At 35.7% G+C, this 17,500-nt stretch overlaps 1 protein-coding gene across 1 annotated transcript in view; it reads left to right on the top strand.

Moving 5' to 3' along the window:
- The window catches only part of LOC135216279 (histone-lysine N-methyltransferase SMYD3-like), a 61,766-nt gene that overhangs the window by 16,922 nt on the left and 27,344 nt on the right, over positions 1–17,500 (top strand). Inside the window, exons 2-4 of the mRNA XM_064251446.1 lie at positions 14,035–14,212; positions 15,093–15,162; positions 16,627–16,754. Of these exons, the coding sequence (XP_064107516.1) occupies positions 14,035–14,212; positions 15,093–15,162; positions 16,627–16,754 (376 nt within the window). The remainder of the gene's footprint in view (positions 1–14,034; positions 14,213–15,092; positions 15,163–16,626; positions 16,755–17,500) is intronic.

Raw genomic sequence — 17,500 nt, 5'->3', positions numbered from 1 at the left:
TCAGTGTTAATATCTTCTGCAACTCTTCTATTTGCTGCCTCAGGTGTTCATTCACCTCTTCAGCAGAGTCGCGTTCTTTACAAAGCCCTTCAGCGTTCTGCTTCTTCTCCATCAACTGGTCCAGCAAATCTTGATTTGTCATGATCAGAGCCGCTTCGTTCAAATTCAAGTCTTCGATCTCCTCCAGGAGGAAAATGTTCTCCTCCCGAGCATCCGTCCAGTCTTCCTTCAGGAGAGAGATCATCTCGGTGACGTAGAAAAGGTCGTCTTCAGCGTCCATCCGGGCAGTTGTAGCAGCATCTTGAGCAATCTGGAGAGCCTTCTGGCCTCCAATGCACTGATGTGCGCGGCCAAGAAGTCCTCCCAAAACAAGAGCTGCTGCGTTGTTACCAATAAACAATACGAGGATTCGAATTCCATTCATAATAGGTTGTACCACTGATCCGGTAGGGATCAGAGCCATTGCGTTTTTCACAAAGTTAAATTTACCAAGAGCAAACATGGTTGCCTTTCTTTCCACCCGATCAAAACGTCAGAATTGGAAAATGCCACTGGAGCTCCAGGGATTCCGCAGAACATCATTTCGGCTTCGATGCGTTTTTTTTTTTCAGATTCCTGGCGGAGCCTCCTTTCGGAAGGACTTGGAGCGACTGAAGGCTCCTCCTGAAGACTTCGACGGCTTCAGCAGAAACCATGCAAATGGAGACGACTTGAAAAGTGAGTCAATAAATAATGTCTCCGTCGAGAAAGGAACTGAAAAGTCAGCTGGAAATTTTGATATTTCAGTCACAGATTATAATAGCACAAAAGAAATTGATTTTAAAGAATTAAGAATGAAAGAAAAAGGGGATTTTAAGCTTATTTGATGAGGGAAGCGTAAAATTCTTTAGTTCACACACACGCATATACAATGTATATATACATATATATATATATATATATATATATATATATATATATATATATACACACATACATACATATATATATATCATATATATATATATATATATACATAATCTATATATATATATATATATATATATATATATATACATATATATATATATATATTATATATCTATATATATATATATATATATATATATATATATATACATATATATATATATTATTTGCAACCATACATTTTTTATATTTTCATCAGTGTCTCTGATCACTGTTAATACTTACCATGAGAGAGAGAGAGAGAGAGAGAGAGAGAGAGAGAGAGAGAGAGAGGAGAGAGAGAGAGAGGATGACAGATTAGATGCAGTTTATCGAATTATAGTAATTTATTTATTCATTTAATAAACGTAGTCAGCAACACCTTCCAATAGGCCTGAATGATGGGCCCATACCCCACCTACAACCTACCCCCACATTTTCTAACAGCGTTTTGAACAGCATTTTCAAAAGACGTTTTAACAGCATCTTTTAACAGTACACTCAAACAGCGTTTGAACATTGCTTCGAAGTGCATATTTAACAGCATCTTTTAACAGCACTAGCAAAGGCTTTTTAACAGCACCTTCAAATAGTATTTTTAACAGCATCTTTTTAACAGCACCTTCAAACACCGTTTTTAACAGCAGCTAACAGTACATTCAAACAGCGTTTTAACAACATCTTTTAACAGCACCTTCTAACAGCGTTTTTAACAGCATCTTTTAACAGCACCTTCAAACACTTTTTAAAACAACAGATTAAAAACAGCGTTTTTAACGGCATCTTTTGACAGCACCTTCTAACAGCGTTTTAACAGCATCTTTTAACAGCACCTTCTAACAGCATCTTTAAAAACATCTTTTAAAAGTACCTTCAAATAGCGTTTTAAACAGCATCTAACAGCGTTTTAACAGCATCTAACAGCGTTTAACAGCCATCTTTAACAGCACTGCTAAGGGGTTCTTACCAGCATTTAAACAGCACCTTCTAACAGCGTTTTTAACGGCATCTTTTAAACAGCTTTAACGCATCTAACAGCACTTCTAACAGCATCTAACAGCACTTCAAACAGCGTTTTAACAGCACCTTCTAACAGCGTTTTAACAATTTTAATCGTTTTAAACGGACCTTCTAACAGCGTTTTTAACAACATCTTTAAAAACATCTTTTAACAGTACCTTCAAACAGCGTTTCAACACAATCTAACAGCACTTTCAAACAGCATTTTCAACAGCATCTTTCTAAGGAGCACTTTCGAACACCATCTTTAAACAGCATTTTGGAACTGCACTTTTGATATTTTCGGACAGCATTAGAACAGCATTTCAACGGCCTTTTCGAACAGCATATTTGAACAGCATTTTCGAGCAGCATTTTCAAATGCATCTTTTCAGAAACGTTTAACAGCATTCTCTAACAGCAGACGCTGTATGTCCATTCATTGGAGGGTGGTCTGGTGGGCGACGTTCGGTGCTACAGGATCCGCAATCAAGAATATAATGATATCTGGAGTTATGAGAAGAAGAAGAAGAAGAAGAAGAAGAGAAGAAGAAGAGAGAGAGAGAGAGAGAGAGAGAGAGAGAGAGAGAGAGAAGAGCCGGTAAGCATCGGAAAGGATAAAAGGACGAAGGGAATTCTGATAAAAAGGAAGGAGAGGAAAAGGGATCATTCGGAGAGATAAGTATAAGTTCAGGCATCGGTGATTCACAGCGAGAATGAATGCACAGTTCTACTTTGCGCCTCTCTCTCTCTTTCAATAGAACATAGTGGAGGTTTTAGAGTTCATATATGGCTTCAGAATCATCATGACTCATTGGTTTCATATCTATCCTCCTCCTTAGTAGTAAAACATCATTAATAACTAAGCTTCTTACTATATAGCCTTTCTGCATGCAACAGAGAGAGAGAGAGTGTCTCACTAAGGGACGGGGAGACTATCTATAGGCGATCCGCGGAGAGAGTGTCACTAAGAGAAGTCAGAGAGAGAGAGAAGAGAGAGTCACTCACTAAGAGACGAGGAGAGAGAGAGAGAGAGATAAAGTCACTGAGAGAGTGAGAGCGAAAGATGAAAGAGACTACGAGACAGCAGACAGAGAGACTGTACAGAGAGTGTTCACTATGAACCTTACAGACCTTACCTTACAAGACCTTACAGTTTTCGTTCGGGGTGCCCCATGTCCCTCAGTGTGAGGCGGCCTCTAATGCTACCAGAGAGTTTGCTAGTACATCTTCCGTATTTTGGGCATCTTCCAAATCTTGGATGTTCTGGGATGCAGGTTTAGCATATTTGTCGACTTATTCTTAAACGACATCTACGCTCACATCCTGATATATTCCTCAGATGAGCTGGCAACGCAATGAATAGACGCTTGCATTATCGATGCTTGTGCGTAGTGGATTAATGGTTCTGGTGCTTTCCTTATTTTTTCCTGGTATATGTTTTTGGGCACTATAATCTACTCTGCTGCTCTTTCTGATATTTTTAGTTCCATGATATTTTCTGTTTATGGCCTTCTATCGTTTCCATGCCTGAATTATCATGTAGCGTTCTCTTCTCCTTTCTAGACTATATAATTTTAATGGATTGTAGTCTTTCCCATATCTAGGTCCTTACCTTCTCTATTCTAGCTGTAAAGGACTTTTGTACACTCTCCTATTTGTGCAATATCCTTTTGATAGTGTGGTACCATATCATATTGCAATATTCAAGTGGACTACGAACAGATGTTTTAGAAAAGCATAATCATGTGTTCAGCTTTTTCTTGTTTTGAAGTGCCGTAACAACATTCCCATTTTTTGCTTTACATTGTTGGCCAACGAGATGGCTATTTGATCATTGCATAACTGTTCCTATTCATCATCACACCAGGTTCTTTAACTGCTTCTTATTTGTGATTGTTGCCTCAATATTAGGTCCCCTATATGCATATATCTTTCGCTTCTCTGTCTCCCATAATTTTATTGATTCAAATTTATCAGAGTTTAAATACCTCCTATTTACCTCTGCCCATCATATACTTTGTTAGTCTCTTTGTAATAGTTCCTATCTTCATCACAAGTAATTTCTCTACTTATTCATTGTGTCTCAGCGAAACTACTCACTACCGAATCCTTAACATTACTGTCTATGTCTTCAATCATAATAACAAACAATATTGCAGCTAGTCACCGTACCTTGTGGCACACCGGCTATTAACCTTGGTTTCATCGATTTCTCATCGTTTGCAATAACTAATCTGTTTTCTGTTGTTAAAAATTCTTTTAACCATCTTCCTACTTTATCTACGATATTGTGTTTTTCTAATTTCCTTTGCTAATATATTATGGTCTCTTTTGTCAAAAGCTTTTGCAAGTCTAGATAAACCAACCTGTTTCATTTCCGCTTTTTCATATTTTTTGAGTTAAATATGTTCTCACGGTGGACTAACAGCTGGGTTTGTTTACTTTTTCTTTCCGGGTACGAAACCATGTTTCCTATATTAAAACAATATTTTTATTAAATTTTTTCATAATATTTTTTCTTTCATTTACCTTTTCATACACTTTCATAATATGTGATTTTTAGACTCAAGGCATATGTTCTTGCCTCTAGTCTTGATCCACTTTTGAAGTAGGGGTGATATATGCATTTGTGCTCATCATAAATCTGCTGTATCTACACTTTGTCTTAATAATAAATTGCAAGTGGCCTTGCGATAGAATGAACTACTTCTTTAACAAAATAGCAGGGACTCCATCCGGCCCTGCACAGCTCCTTTTTTAATTTCATTATTGCCCGGCAACAATATCAGCTTCATTAATTTTTTTTTTTTTTTTTTTTCTATGTCAGCATAAATATTCACTATTTCGTCCCTTTACTTCTATAATCATTATCTTCATTATCATTCTATCTAAGGGGTGAATTCTCTCTTATATCGTTCTGCCCAGTATATGTTGCAAATTTCCTCTTTTTTTTAATTCGTTATTCTCCCTTCAATTCTCATGAGGGACTATTTCTATTCTTCTTTTATTCATCTTCTTCGCATATGAGTATAATAGTTGGGGTTTTTGCTTGAATAGTTAATAGGGTTTTTTCTTCCAATCCCGTTTTTCAATTTTCTTTTGATTGTATACATCTTTTGTTCTGCATTTTCTATCTTACTTTTTAGTTCTATAACTTTCCATGCATTTTTTTTTCTTTGCAGAACCTTTTTTCCACCTTTCTGATTTTCTGGAACAGATCCTTCTGTCTCGTTGTAATGGCCTGAATGTGTTTTACTTTTCTTCTCGGTATATATTTATCCACTATTTTTCTCCATATTTTATATAATATCTCCGTATTACCCTTATTCCATCACTTACGAAATGTTATCCCCAATCTTTGTTTAATCTCTTCATTAATTTCTGACCAATTTTATATTTTTAACTGTAGAAGTTTGTATTTTCCATATCCTTCCCACTTTTTCATTTCTTGCTTATCTCTATTTCACTTGCCTTTGGAATTGAACGGTTTTAATTCTTATTGACCATTATGTCTGAAAATGCCTCGCATTATTAAACTATTAAAGTTTCGTTAACATATTCATCGGCGTCACAAATAACCTAGTCTAAAGGTATTTTCCTTTCTTGTTGGCAGGTTTTATTTGTTGAATGTTGGTATTCCTAGTAGCATATTCTAATAGCTTTTCAATTGCCTGCTTATCTCTTCACTACTATTACTCTCTTTTTATATGTATAAGTACACCACAGTCTCCTATTCGTTCTTCCATTCTACGAAGGAAGTTGAAGGGTCCACCAGATAGGAGAATAAGGTCCCAGTCCTTGTGGATTTCCTAACATATCTCATCCAATTTTTCAATAGTAAGTCCAAAGCTCTTAGTATTAGGACGGTCTATATATTACTATGTTCGATCAATTTTCGATTCAATCTACCGCTATTAGGTTCCACATTCCCTGAGTTACTATTTTCTCATATATTTTTCCTTGTTTTTTTGTCCTTTCCCATATAAAATGGCGGTTCCCCCTTGGATCCTATTTTTTTCTATCTGATCTATAAGTTTGGAACCCGTTTATTTGGATCATCATTCCAAGTCTCTTGGAATACCAGGTTTCACACTTATATTCATTATATCTATTTTCTTTCTTTTCATTTTGGCTAGTTCTTCTAAGTACTCTATTTTTCTTTTTGAGGTTACTCGTAACTAAACCCTGCGCCAAGTCATCACTATGAATGGTTTTGCGTGTTTTCTCCTTCATTTAATATTGTAGAATAAAGGATTTTTCCCATGTCTCCTTTCCTGTTCTGGTATGTTGTTTCTTTTTTCATTTCCAGAAATTCTGACATAAAAAATCCAACTTTTCATATATTTTGTGTTCTTCCTTCATCATAATTAATTCATTTTGTGTCTGAATCTGCATTTTGCTTCCACTCCGTTTCTGCAATATCCTCTTAGCATATAAATAAAGTTTTATTATCTCTTTGAGTAGAATTTCGGAGCTGAATGCTTTGAAAATTTTTTTGCTGACAACCTCTGCATATCTCATTGTGGTTTGCTTTTCTCTTTTACCTGATATTCTTTGATTTCTCTCTTAATTTGTTTCTTCTTATTTTGGATTTTATTACTTGGTTGGTTATTTATTTGTTATGGATTTCATGGCTACAGGTGCATATATTTTGCATTTTTTGTCGAAATTACATCCTTTTCTTCTTTTAAAGGTTTTACATATTTTTGCATGCAGATCTCTGGCAATCATCCCCATAGTCATCTAATATGCACATTTACCATATATTTCATAGTTTTGGAACAAAAATACCTTAGGATGTTTGGTAAAGTAACCTCTTTCTCCAAATCTGCAATTCCTCTTTCAAAAGGTTGCAGGGAGTTTTGTCTTTCTTGTCGATTTTTTCCTCTTTCCCGTCATTGTGTAGATCTGGGTAGAGCCGTCTTCGGATTGTGCTTTCTGTGTTGGTCATAATCGTAAATTTTTCTTTCGTAGGTATGCTGCTTTATTGCCTCATATGTAGTATCATGAGTACTCTGTGCATCCATACTTTTATCTTGTTCTTTGTTTTCCTTATTTTTTTCTGGGGTCATTTCATTTTTTGTTTTAACTTCTCTTCCGTTTTCCTCTTCTTCTTCTTTTCTTCTTCTTCTTCCTCTTCTTCTTCATCCTCAACTATTTGTACATTCAGAGACAGAGTGCGAGAGTGTCACTAAGATACAGAGAGAGAGAGAGAGAGAGAGAGAGAGAGAGAGACTATGCCTGCTTGCATTCAGAACCTCCACCACCACCACCACCACCACTTCCTCCTCCCCCACCAATTTCTCCTTCGCTTTTCATTAAAAAAATGTAAGCGTATGAATCACGATTCATTTTAGTATTAAGTCACAAACATATTTTGTTGTAATCCGGAACTTACGAATAATGTTATCGTTTACAATTACAATAATCGTTTAAGTGTAAAAATTTTCCGTTGATGGATTTCAAAAGCTGGAAGGAGGAACTCTCCTTTAACTTTTTATGATTCTTTATGATATTTCTCTCTTTAATACCACTAATCCGTCTCTCCTGAAAACGGCTGGCTCCATAGATTACTCAACCCAGAGGTCACTTTCACATTCGTACTATAAAACTGCTCTATCTCTATCTATCTATCTATCTATCTATATATATATATATATATATATATATATATATATATATATATAGATAGATAGATAGATAGATAGATAGATAGATATACCAAAGCCCGTTACATGAACAAGTAAATCATCAAATATATGAAATGGTCTGTCGCCATAGGTCTAGGTTTGCGTCCCAAGATTCGGGTCTTGCCACATCTGAATAGCCGGTATTTCTTTTTTTTTTTTTTTATTCGTATGTCATGTCCCCCACCCCATCTGCGACCTTCAACAGTCGACTAGCGAGTCATCAGCCTGAAAAATACGTGGACTTTAGTTTATAGATCCAGAAGACCTTATATGCTGCACGGTCTCTTGCTCTGAGTGCAGGCAACAGCACGTGGATGGAACAGCAGGCAGATAGACGCTGGTTTATAATGACAAGCTGTGTGTGATAATGAGAGAGAGAGAGGAAGAGATACTATGTCTAAACAGTCAGTTATAAACAACTAAACTGAATCAACATAAAAATGGGAGAAGTTTTAATCAATGTCGTTAATTTAAGATCTGAATCCGATGAAAAGAAGTCTAAGATCGTCGTACGCCTAATCTTACATTCAGACATACATATACATAATTCACGTCTGAACTCTTATTATTATCATGTATAATAAATAATTCTACTTCATATCTGCTGGAGTTTATTATAATATGCATAAATTTCAACATTTACTATAGGACTAACAGTGTTTTAGAGAGAGAGAGAGAGAGAGAGGGTGAGGGAGACTCGTATACCGTAGTGCGATGCACATGACAACTGCGTTCGTGCGCAAGGCTTCCATCCCGACTTCAGCTTCATTGAAGTAGTGATCATTGCACTCATCGTGAGTGCAAGTGATGGGATATATTGTTACTTGCACTTAATTGGAGTACTAGTCACTATAAGAAATTAAGTATTCCATTTTGCCAGGGTTTGTAGGCTGTAGTTAAAATCGAAGTCACAGCCAGTCACCATTAAGACACAGGGGAACGGAATAAGTTGTCACGGGCTGCAGTGGATTTGAATTTTGAATCACTCTACAGGTGCCTGCTCAGACTCCCTTTCCCCCCACCCCTGGGTCCTACTACAACACCCCCTGAACACCTTCCTTACACTTACACTTACCCACACACACATACATACACGTGTATCTATTTAGGTCTAACAATAAATCTTTAAACAGAAAGTGGATATAGGGTACAGCAGTTCCAACCTCTAGGACAAGTTTCTCATACTGTCAACCTCTGAAACAATTCATGACTATAGAACAGTTTCAAACAGTACAACAGTTTCAACCCCTGGAACAGTTCCAGACTTTAGAACAGTTGCAAACAGTAGTTACAACAGTTTTAACCTCTGGAACAGTTTCAAACAGTACAACAGTTTCAACCTCTGGAACAGTTTCATACGGTACAACACTTTCAATCTCTTGAACAGTTACAGACTATAGAACAGTTTCAAGCAGTACGACAGTTTCAAACCTTCTGGATCAGTTCCAACCTCGACAACAGTTTCAACTTCTGGAACAGTTTCAAACAGTACAACAGTTTCAACGCCCAGAACAGTTTCAAACAGTATGACAGGTTCAATCTCTGGAATAGTGAAATACTATAGAACAGTTTCAAACAGTACAACAGTTTCAACCTCTGGAATAGTTCCATCCTCGATAACAGTTTCAACTTCTGGAACAGTTTCATATAGTACAACAGTTTCAACCTCTGGAACAGTTTCAGACAGTATGACAGTTTCAACCTCTGGAATAGTTAAAGACTATAGAACAGTTTCAAACAGTACAACAGTTTCAACGTCCAGAACAGTTCCAGCCTCTATGAATGAAGTCTCCTGCAAAGTGGATGGAAATGGTAAGTGACGAGCGATCTTTCAAACACTCTCTCTCTCTCTCTCTCTCTCTCTCTCTTTGCGCATCTCATCAACTCGAGATAATTGACTGTATTCTTAATCTCGCGTTTTTATATAAGAAAATTATATGTATATATATATATATATATATATATATATATATATATATATATATATATAAAGAATTTTTTTCACGAGGATTTCTGCAGGTTCTAAACATTAGTACTACCTCGGAATGTGAGTTCTTTGAGAGCGAATAATTTACTTATAGATATACGTATATTATACGTATATATATATATATAGATATATATATATATACTATATATATATATATATATATACATGTAAAACACGATTTGCAACTGCAACTAGACTAATCATTACTCGCATTCGCATAGTAGTAATGATAGAAAATATTGGACGGATGCGTCGGGACGTGAAATATAAACCAGAGTTAAACTGTAAACTCAGAGAAACTCGGCGTTATTTATACGTCTTTATCCATTTTGTTTTCTGCGCTTATTGAATCTTGTTGCTTTCGTTGCACAAAGAGGGAAGCTTTGGGTGGGCGTCGAGGACTACTCCTTTGGTCCCGCTGTGTGCTTTCAGAGGTGCGCGTTCTGTCATGTCGGTTTTAGGCTTAATAAATAAAATAAATTATTATTATTATTAGAATTACGTTTCATTGAATGATGATTAAAGCATATCAAGAGAAGCTGCTTTCATTGGGCGTAATGGCAAGAATCTTAAAGGTTTTAAGAGCCAGTATCTTCTCTCCTCTCTCTTCTCTTCTCTCTCCTCTCTCTCTCTCTATCTCTCTCTCCTCGTGACCTAGATTGAAAAAATTGAAAAAAAAAAAAATGTAATTAATTAATATGAATCCATATTATATTATTGACTCAGGATGGGCCACAAAGGGTTCAAGCAAAAAATGAAAAAAAATGGATTAATTAATATGATCATATATATATTGACTCAGGATGGGGCACAAAGGGTCAAGAATGGAATGAATATGAAACTCTAACCCTTTTGGTCACTGGCGAGAGGAGGAGCACTAGGCCTATAGTACTGCTTCACCTCTTCCCTGCCACGACTCGCATTCTGGCGGTTTAGTGTCATCGCAGATATTATTATTATTATAAATGTTCCCTTCGGAACCTTCCATTGGAAAGAAGACAAAAGGAAGGAATAGTAATTAATAATAATAATAATAATAATAATTAATAATAATAATAATAATAATAATAATAATAGCCTTGTTGGAGAATGGAATTCAGAGAGAGAGAGAAAAAAAAGGTGAAACTACCCGTATACCAGGCAGGAGGATATTATCTTCAAATCTATTCTACACAATTTAAAAATCAAAATAAAAAAGGAAAAAAATGATCAACAAATGAAGATGATTTGTATGAGTGAAAAGTATTTCATGGACTACGAATGTACACGTGCTGAATACAGCATTTGCGAATAATAATAATGATAATCTTAATAAAACTGACGATAAAGAATGTTGGAATTCGTCTTGTTTGGTTCTGTTGCATAGAGCGTCAATCACTGGAGTGACAATCAAGCTCCCTGCCGAGTGTGTGAATTCGGGCAGCCATATTGAAAGGTCTCGGTCCAGCTCATACTAATATACTTTATCACTATTATTATTATTATTATTATTACTATTTTTGATATTATCATTTTTGTCTTTTTTATTATTATTATTTTATTACTATCATTACTACTAATATTATTTCTACTATTGTTATCATTATCAGAGTTACTGATATTATTAGTTATTATTATTATTACTATTGTTATTACCGGACCCAATTTCATAGAGAAAAATTACCTTAAAAAACATGTTGGCCTAAGCACCTGGTTCCTGTAAATTACAGGGCTTTCTTTGCACAGTCACTGAGCACTAACTAAACAGTAATGTACAATCACTAAACACTAACATTCACAATGCACTTACACCAGATAAACACACACGCTTAACACATTCACACTTAATGACACTAAACATACACTGAATACCCAACACTCACTAGGCAGCTACTACACACTAAACACGCATATAACACTACTAAACTCACTAAATACTCACTATACCTCAAACACTCGGTAAACATTCAATAAACACTCACTTAATCCTAAATATTAAACCCTAAACAATCACTTAGCATTCACTATACACTAAACATTCACTAAGTACTCATTTATACACGAAGTACTCATTTATACACTAAACACTCACTTAACATTCACCAATTCCTCACTAAACCCCCTAAACACTCATTAACACTAAACAGTGAATGACCATCCACTAATTAAAGCCTTTAAACACTTACACACTAAATTTTCACACAACACTAACATTTACTAAGCACTAACATTCACAAGATATTCACTAAACACTCACTAAACACAAACATTCACGAAACCTTAACTAAACCTAAACACTCACTACACACAAATATTCCGAAAATATTAACTAAACCTGTACACTTGAATGTTTGTGTAAGTATTCAGTGAATGTTTAGGGAATCTTTAGGGCTTTGGTGAATGTTTTGTCAATGTCTTGTGAATGCTGGGGTTTAGTGAAGTTTTAGTGTGTGTGTCTGTGTTTAGTGAGTGTTTGGGGTTTAGTGAAGGTAGTGTAGGTAGTGTTTGGTGTGTAAGTATTCAGTAAATGTTTAGTGAGTAAGTATTCGGTGAATGTTTAGTGAGTGTTTAGGGTTCAGTTAATGTTTTGTGAATGTTAGTGCTTAGCAAATGTTTAGTACACAAGCAATCAGTGAATGTTTAGTGAGTATTTAGCGAATGTTTGGTGATTGCTTAGGGGTTAGTGAATGAATGTTAGTTTTTAGTAAATATTTAGTGTGTAAGTATTCAATGAATATTTAGTGTGCTTATTCACTGAATGTTTAGTGCTGTAATGTTCAAGAATAAAAAATATTCATATATAAAAAAGAAAAAACACAGGTACCAAAAGTATTTAATCCAAATTTATACATTAATTCTCGGAAGCGAAAACGATCATCGCAGCTGCATGTCATTTGTTTCGGTGTCACGGAACAACAGGTGCGCCACAGACGTGTGGACTTTGCAACCAGAGGTCGATGTCTAAAATTATTATTCACGTCCCACCAATGCAATGCTGATAGCAGTCTCTCTCTACTTCACAAATGACATCATCAAGAACTTCTTCATTCGTGGGGTCACTAAGTGCCCTAACGGCAAGATATTTCAGAAGCAAAATAAATTGGATGCACGAAAAATCATCTGTGATGGTTCGAGATATATTCAAAATGCAAGATGGGTAAACTTAGGGTTTATAGAAGCTACATGCCTCTGAGTATCCAGCTATGCTTGCAAATCAAATTTTGCCCGAATTGGATGTGGATCAAATGCTACCATGGGTACCAGGGTATGATATCAAAATCCTCAGATACCACCTCTACTTGTGGGCAACACTTTGCAAAATCACCATGTGAAATGAATTACTTGTTAAGACATGGACCACCTATGCCCACAGACTGCGAATTTTAGAAGAAAACAAAAAACAAAAAACAAAAATCCTCAGATACCACTGCTCGTAGGCAACACTTTGCAAACTCACCAAGTGAAATTAATTACTTGTTAAAAGACATGACCTACCTAGGCCCACAGACTGCGAATTTTAGAAGAAAACAAAACACAAAACACGGACATTGTCTCACTAACACCTGAATAGGGGCATTACGAATCACACGACCTTATAGTCTAAAGTTTGTATAGAGACATGCCAGCCCAACTACCCATATTCAAATTTTCACAGTTTAACCTTATATATATGGTCACCATCATACTGGAAGCTAATTATGACATTTAGCATAACCCAGCTGCCACAAAATATATACCAAGTGAAATCACTCATTTATGCCATATCTGAAAGGAATAGATCGAGCGCATGAATTATTCTTCACTGAGATATCTCTAGAGCAGGGGGTCTCAAACTTTTTTAACTCATCGACCCCCTTATGAAGTTTCAAATTTTCTGTTGACCCCCTAGACTAGCTCCAAAAAAATGTCAGAATCAATTAGAGTAGTATTAGTTTAGTACTTGACATTCAGTATGATAAAAAAAAAGCAACACCTAATAAGAAAATGTGTTTGGAACTTTAGATTTACGAGTATATGTAACTTAATTCTCCGGCACGTTGACCCCCTGACTCAGTTATTCATCGACCCCCTTTTGACCCCCTGACTATTCATTGACCCTTTCGATGATCCTATTGACCCCTGGGGGTCGATATCGACCACTTTGGGAACCCCTGCGAGTCTAGAGTGTCTGTTAGCTTATATAGTATCCATCTTCCTCATGGTCTTCACGAAAGATTGAAATGAGGCTCTGAACTAAACTTAGCCTATGCATGCAGTACATCAAACTTACAAATAAAAAAATATGTGTGTCATCATAACACAATTTGGTACTGAACATGATACCAATCAGACTTCACTTGACACCACATACAAGCATTCATACCCTGACCGTGTGAAAACAAACGTCCACTCTCATCAGCATTCTCTCTCTCACTCTGTTCGCAGGAAAGACAGGATACTGACGAGATGCAGCGACTGCTACAGAGCCTGGTACTGCAGCAGAATGTGTCGAGATCTGGCCGAGCCGTTGCACAGAAAAGAGTGCGAGATCTTCAGACGGAAGCCAGAATTCAAGCCAAGAGACACAGCTAGGTTCATGGCCAGACTAATTTGTAAGTTACGGGTAAGTCTTGGGATGTTAAAGTTAGTGAATATACATGTGTAAGTGTTTACATATAAAAAATATGGAATGTTAGTCCATATCTATAAAAGATGAAGATGGAAGTGCAATACCAACCGACTTAGCGGTATAGATTATCGCTAGTCTAACATTACCTCATAGGGCGCCTTATCATACAAGGCACAAGCCCTAATACATGGAATGAGGTTGGAATTTTAATTCTGGAGAGTCTCCCTGAAGAAAATGATTGGTTTTCATTTTCTGAGTAACCATGTGAAATTAGAGGGCCACCTACCCAAAAGATTATTATAAAAAGTGAAGTTAAAATTACAGTTCTGATTTCCTGGGTACCATGTGAAAAAAAAAAAAAAACTAAATGCGCACGCCCCCTCCCCACAACCCCCACCCCCCTCCAAAAAAAATCTAATACAAAGAGTGAACTTGAAACTAAATCTGATTTGCCGAGTACTCATACGAAACTCTGAAAGTCCCCGACCCAAAAAATGAAGAGTATACCCACCCACACATGAAACCAAAAGGCCAGCCCCCACCCCCAAACCCCAATTACAAAAAGTGAAGTTGAAATCATAGTTCTGATTTGCTGAGAACCAATACGAAATTAAAGGTCCTCCCCAAAAAATTATGCAATAAAAAGTTCAATATCATAAGGAATCTTAAAAGGTCAGCCCAACCCCCTGTCCCCCAATTACAAAAAATTAAGTTTAAATCATAATTATGATTTGCTGAGAACCAATACGAAATTAAAAGATCCCCCCCCCCCCCCCCCGCAACCCCCACAAAAAAAATATGCAATAAAAAGTTCATTATCATAAGGAATCTATCCAAAACTAGGAATTTTAATTCCCGATGCTTCATCTTGCAGGACGGAGGCGACGAAATATCCGAAAAGGTAGACGACAGAAGGAGTCGCAGTTTCAAAGATCTTATGAGTCGTAAGTATAAGTCAAAATTTGCAGAGTTTACGACAAGTAAAAGCAAGAATAATAATTGCCAAGACATGAACAAAGAATAACGCATTTTCTGAGGTCATTATTATTATTATTATTATTATTATTATTATTATTTTATTATTATTATTATTATTATTATTATTATTATCATTTTGGAAGAAGACCATCTTTTATTTGCGCAGTTTACTATAAGTAAAAGCAAGAATAATAATTGCCAAGACATGAACGAAGATAACAATTATTGCCAAGACAATGACCAAAGAATACCACCTTTTCTGAGATTATTATTATTATTATTATTATTATTATTATTATTATTATTATTGAATTAAGGAACCTCCGTAACGAGGCTATAATATTGACAATTAAAAGCCACAGTAGTATCAAAAATGTATTTTTGTACAATGCTAAAAATTACTAGGAGAGACTTTCGGATACTGCTCCGTATCCCTCTTCAGTCCAGCAGTGTCCGAAATTCTCTCCTAGTAATTTTTTAGCATTGTACAAAAATATGTTTTTAACACTATTGTGGCTTTTAATTGTGATTAGTATTATTATTATTTTGGAAGAAGACCATCTTTTAAACAAACTCTGTTGAATAAAACGACAGAATTCAGCGAATTAATCTTGTATATTATCCTTTCTATTTTTCAAATTACTTACTTCCCTGGCTCAGCGATACTTCTTATTAATTGGCCAATATTCATTATTGAGATTTCTCCCAATATGAATATTGGCCAATCATTAAGAAGTATCGCTGAGCCTGAGAAGCGAGTAATAAGAAAAACAGAGAAGATAATATATAAGATTAATTCGCTGAATACTGCCATTTTATTCAACAGTATTATAATTATTATCATTGGAGAAACAAATCCACAGTTATGTAAATGTACATATATTTAAGTTTAAAACTTTAAGGATAACTTTCGGAAATCTGTTCGGTTCCCCTTATCAATCTGATTGATTGATAAGGGGAACCGAACAGATTCCCGAAAGCTATCCTTAAAGTTTTAAATTTAAATATATGTACATTTACATAACTGTGGATTTGTTTCTTCATTTGAAGACTCGTGTTACTATGAGGATTTTTTAATTATTATCATTATTCAAAAGATAAATCCTTATTCAAATGGAACACTCCACTGACTTGAAATGCACGCTTCCAAAGAATATGGTGTTCATTTGAAAGACGTTACAGACGATAATATAAAATGCAGAGCGAAGAGATCAGTTAATAGAAAAGTAAATAACTTAATTAATAGATAGATTCAAATGTAAATAAATTATCAAGATACATGGCGAATTATTTTAGGGTAGTAACGCACTGCATTAGCTAATTGCAAATAGAATGCAAAACCAGTAACATAAAAAAAAAAAACACCATAACAGACTAGGGAAGTAATGAAGAGGGAACTAACAGATCTCCTCTTTCGTCCGCACTCCAAGATTTTCGCGAAATCAAGCAGGACAGGAGACAGCTGAGATACCTGCGGGAAATGATGCCAGATTTGAAGGTCCTCCTGGGAGAAGGGAATCTTCCGGATCACAGCTCACTCGTCACCATCTACGGAAAGGTCAGTATTACAACTCGCAGTCAGCTGGAGCAGGAATGAATGAATGGAAGGAATGTAACATTTTGGCCGAAGGTTCAAAAGAGGTCATTCCGCGCTGAAAGCGAAACTGGGAGTGAAGGTGCAACAGGAGGAAAATCTCGCAATTGCACTATGAAATAATTGTAAGGAGAGGGTGGAAAGTAAGATGGAAGAGAGAGATGCATTTCAGCAAAATTTTTATAAAGTAAGATATGATATAATTTTGAGAAATACAAAAATTGATGGATTTCTTTTCAATAATTTTTTTTTTGTGCTTGCAGGCAAGCAATTTTGACAACTGAATGCCTCGTATATTATAGATGCATTTCAACAATCATTTTTATAAAGTAAGATATGATATATTTCAAGGTAAATACAAAAATTGATAGATTTCTTTTCAATAGGAAAATTTTTTTGTGCTTGCAGGCAAGCAAGTTTGTCAACTCAATGCCTCGGTATTAGAGATGTATTTCAGCCAAATTTTCATAAAGATATGATATAATTTTGAGATAAATACAAAACTTGATAGATTTAATTTCAATAACATTTTTTTTGAAAGATTAAGTTATAAGCTTCTGAGACATCCAAATTCATGGCTTCGTCTTCACATGTCGGCAAGATCAAGATCCCTCACGAAGTTATTGATAGGTTCCACTTGAAGATTTTGTGAAGGGCATTTCAATGCCCACAAAAATCAGTGAGTGGTCCTTTTTTTTTGGGGGGGGTGG

The sequence above is a fragment of the Macrobrachium nipponense genome, chromosome 6 (assembly GCF_015104395.2).
Source record: "Macrobrachium nipponense isolate FS-2020 chromosome 6, ASM1510439v2, whole genome shotgun sequence".
Classification (NCBI taxonomy): Eukaryota; Metazoa; Arthropoda; class Malacostraca; order Decapoda; family Palaemonidae; genus Macrobrachium; species Macrobrachium nipponense.
The sequence above is the reverse complement of the archived record's forward strand: the minus strand, read 5'-3'. Positions and strand labels throughout refer to the sequence as shown.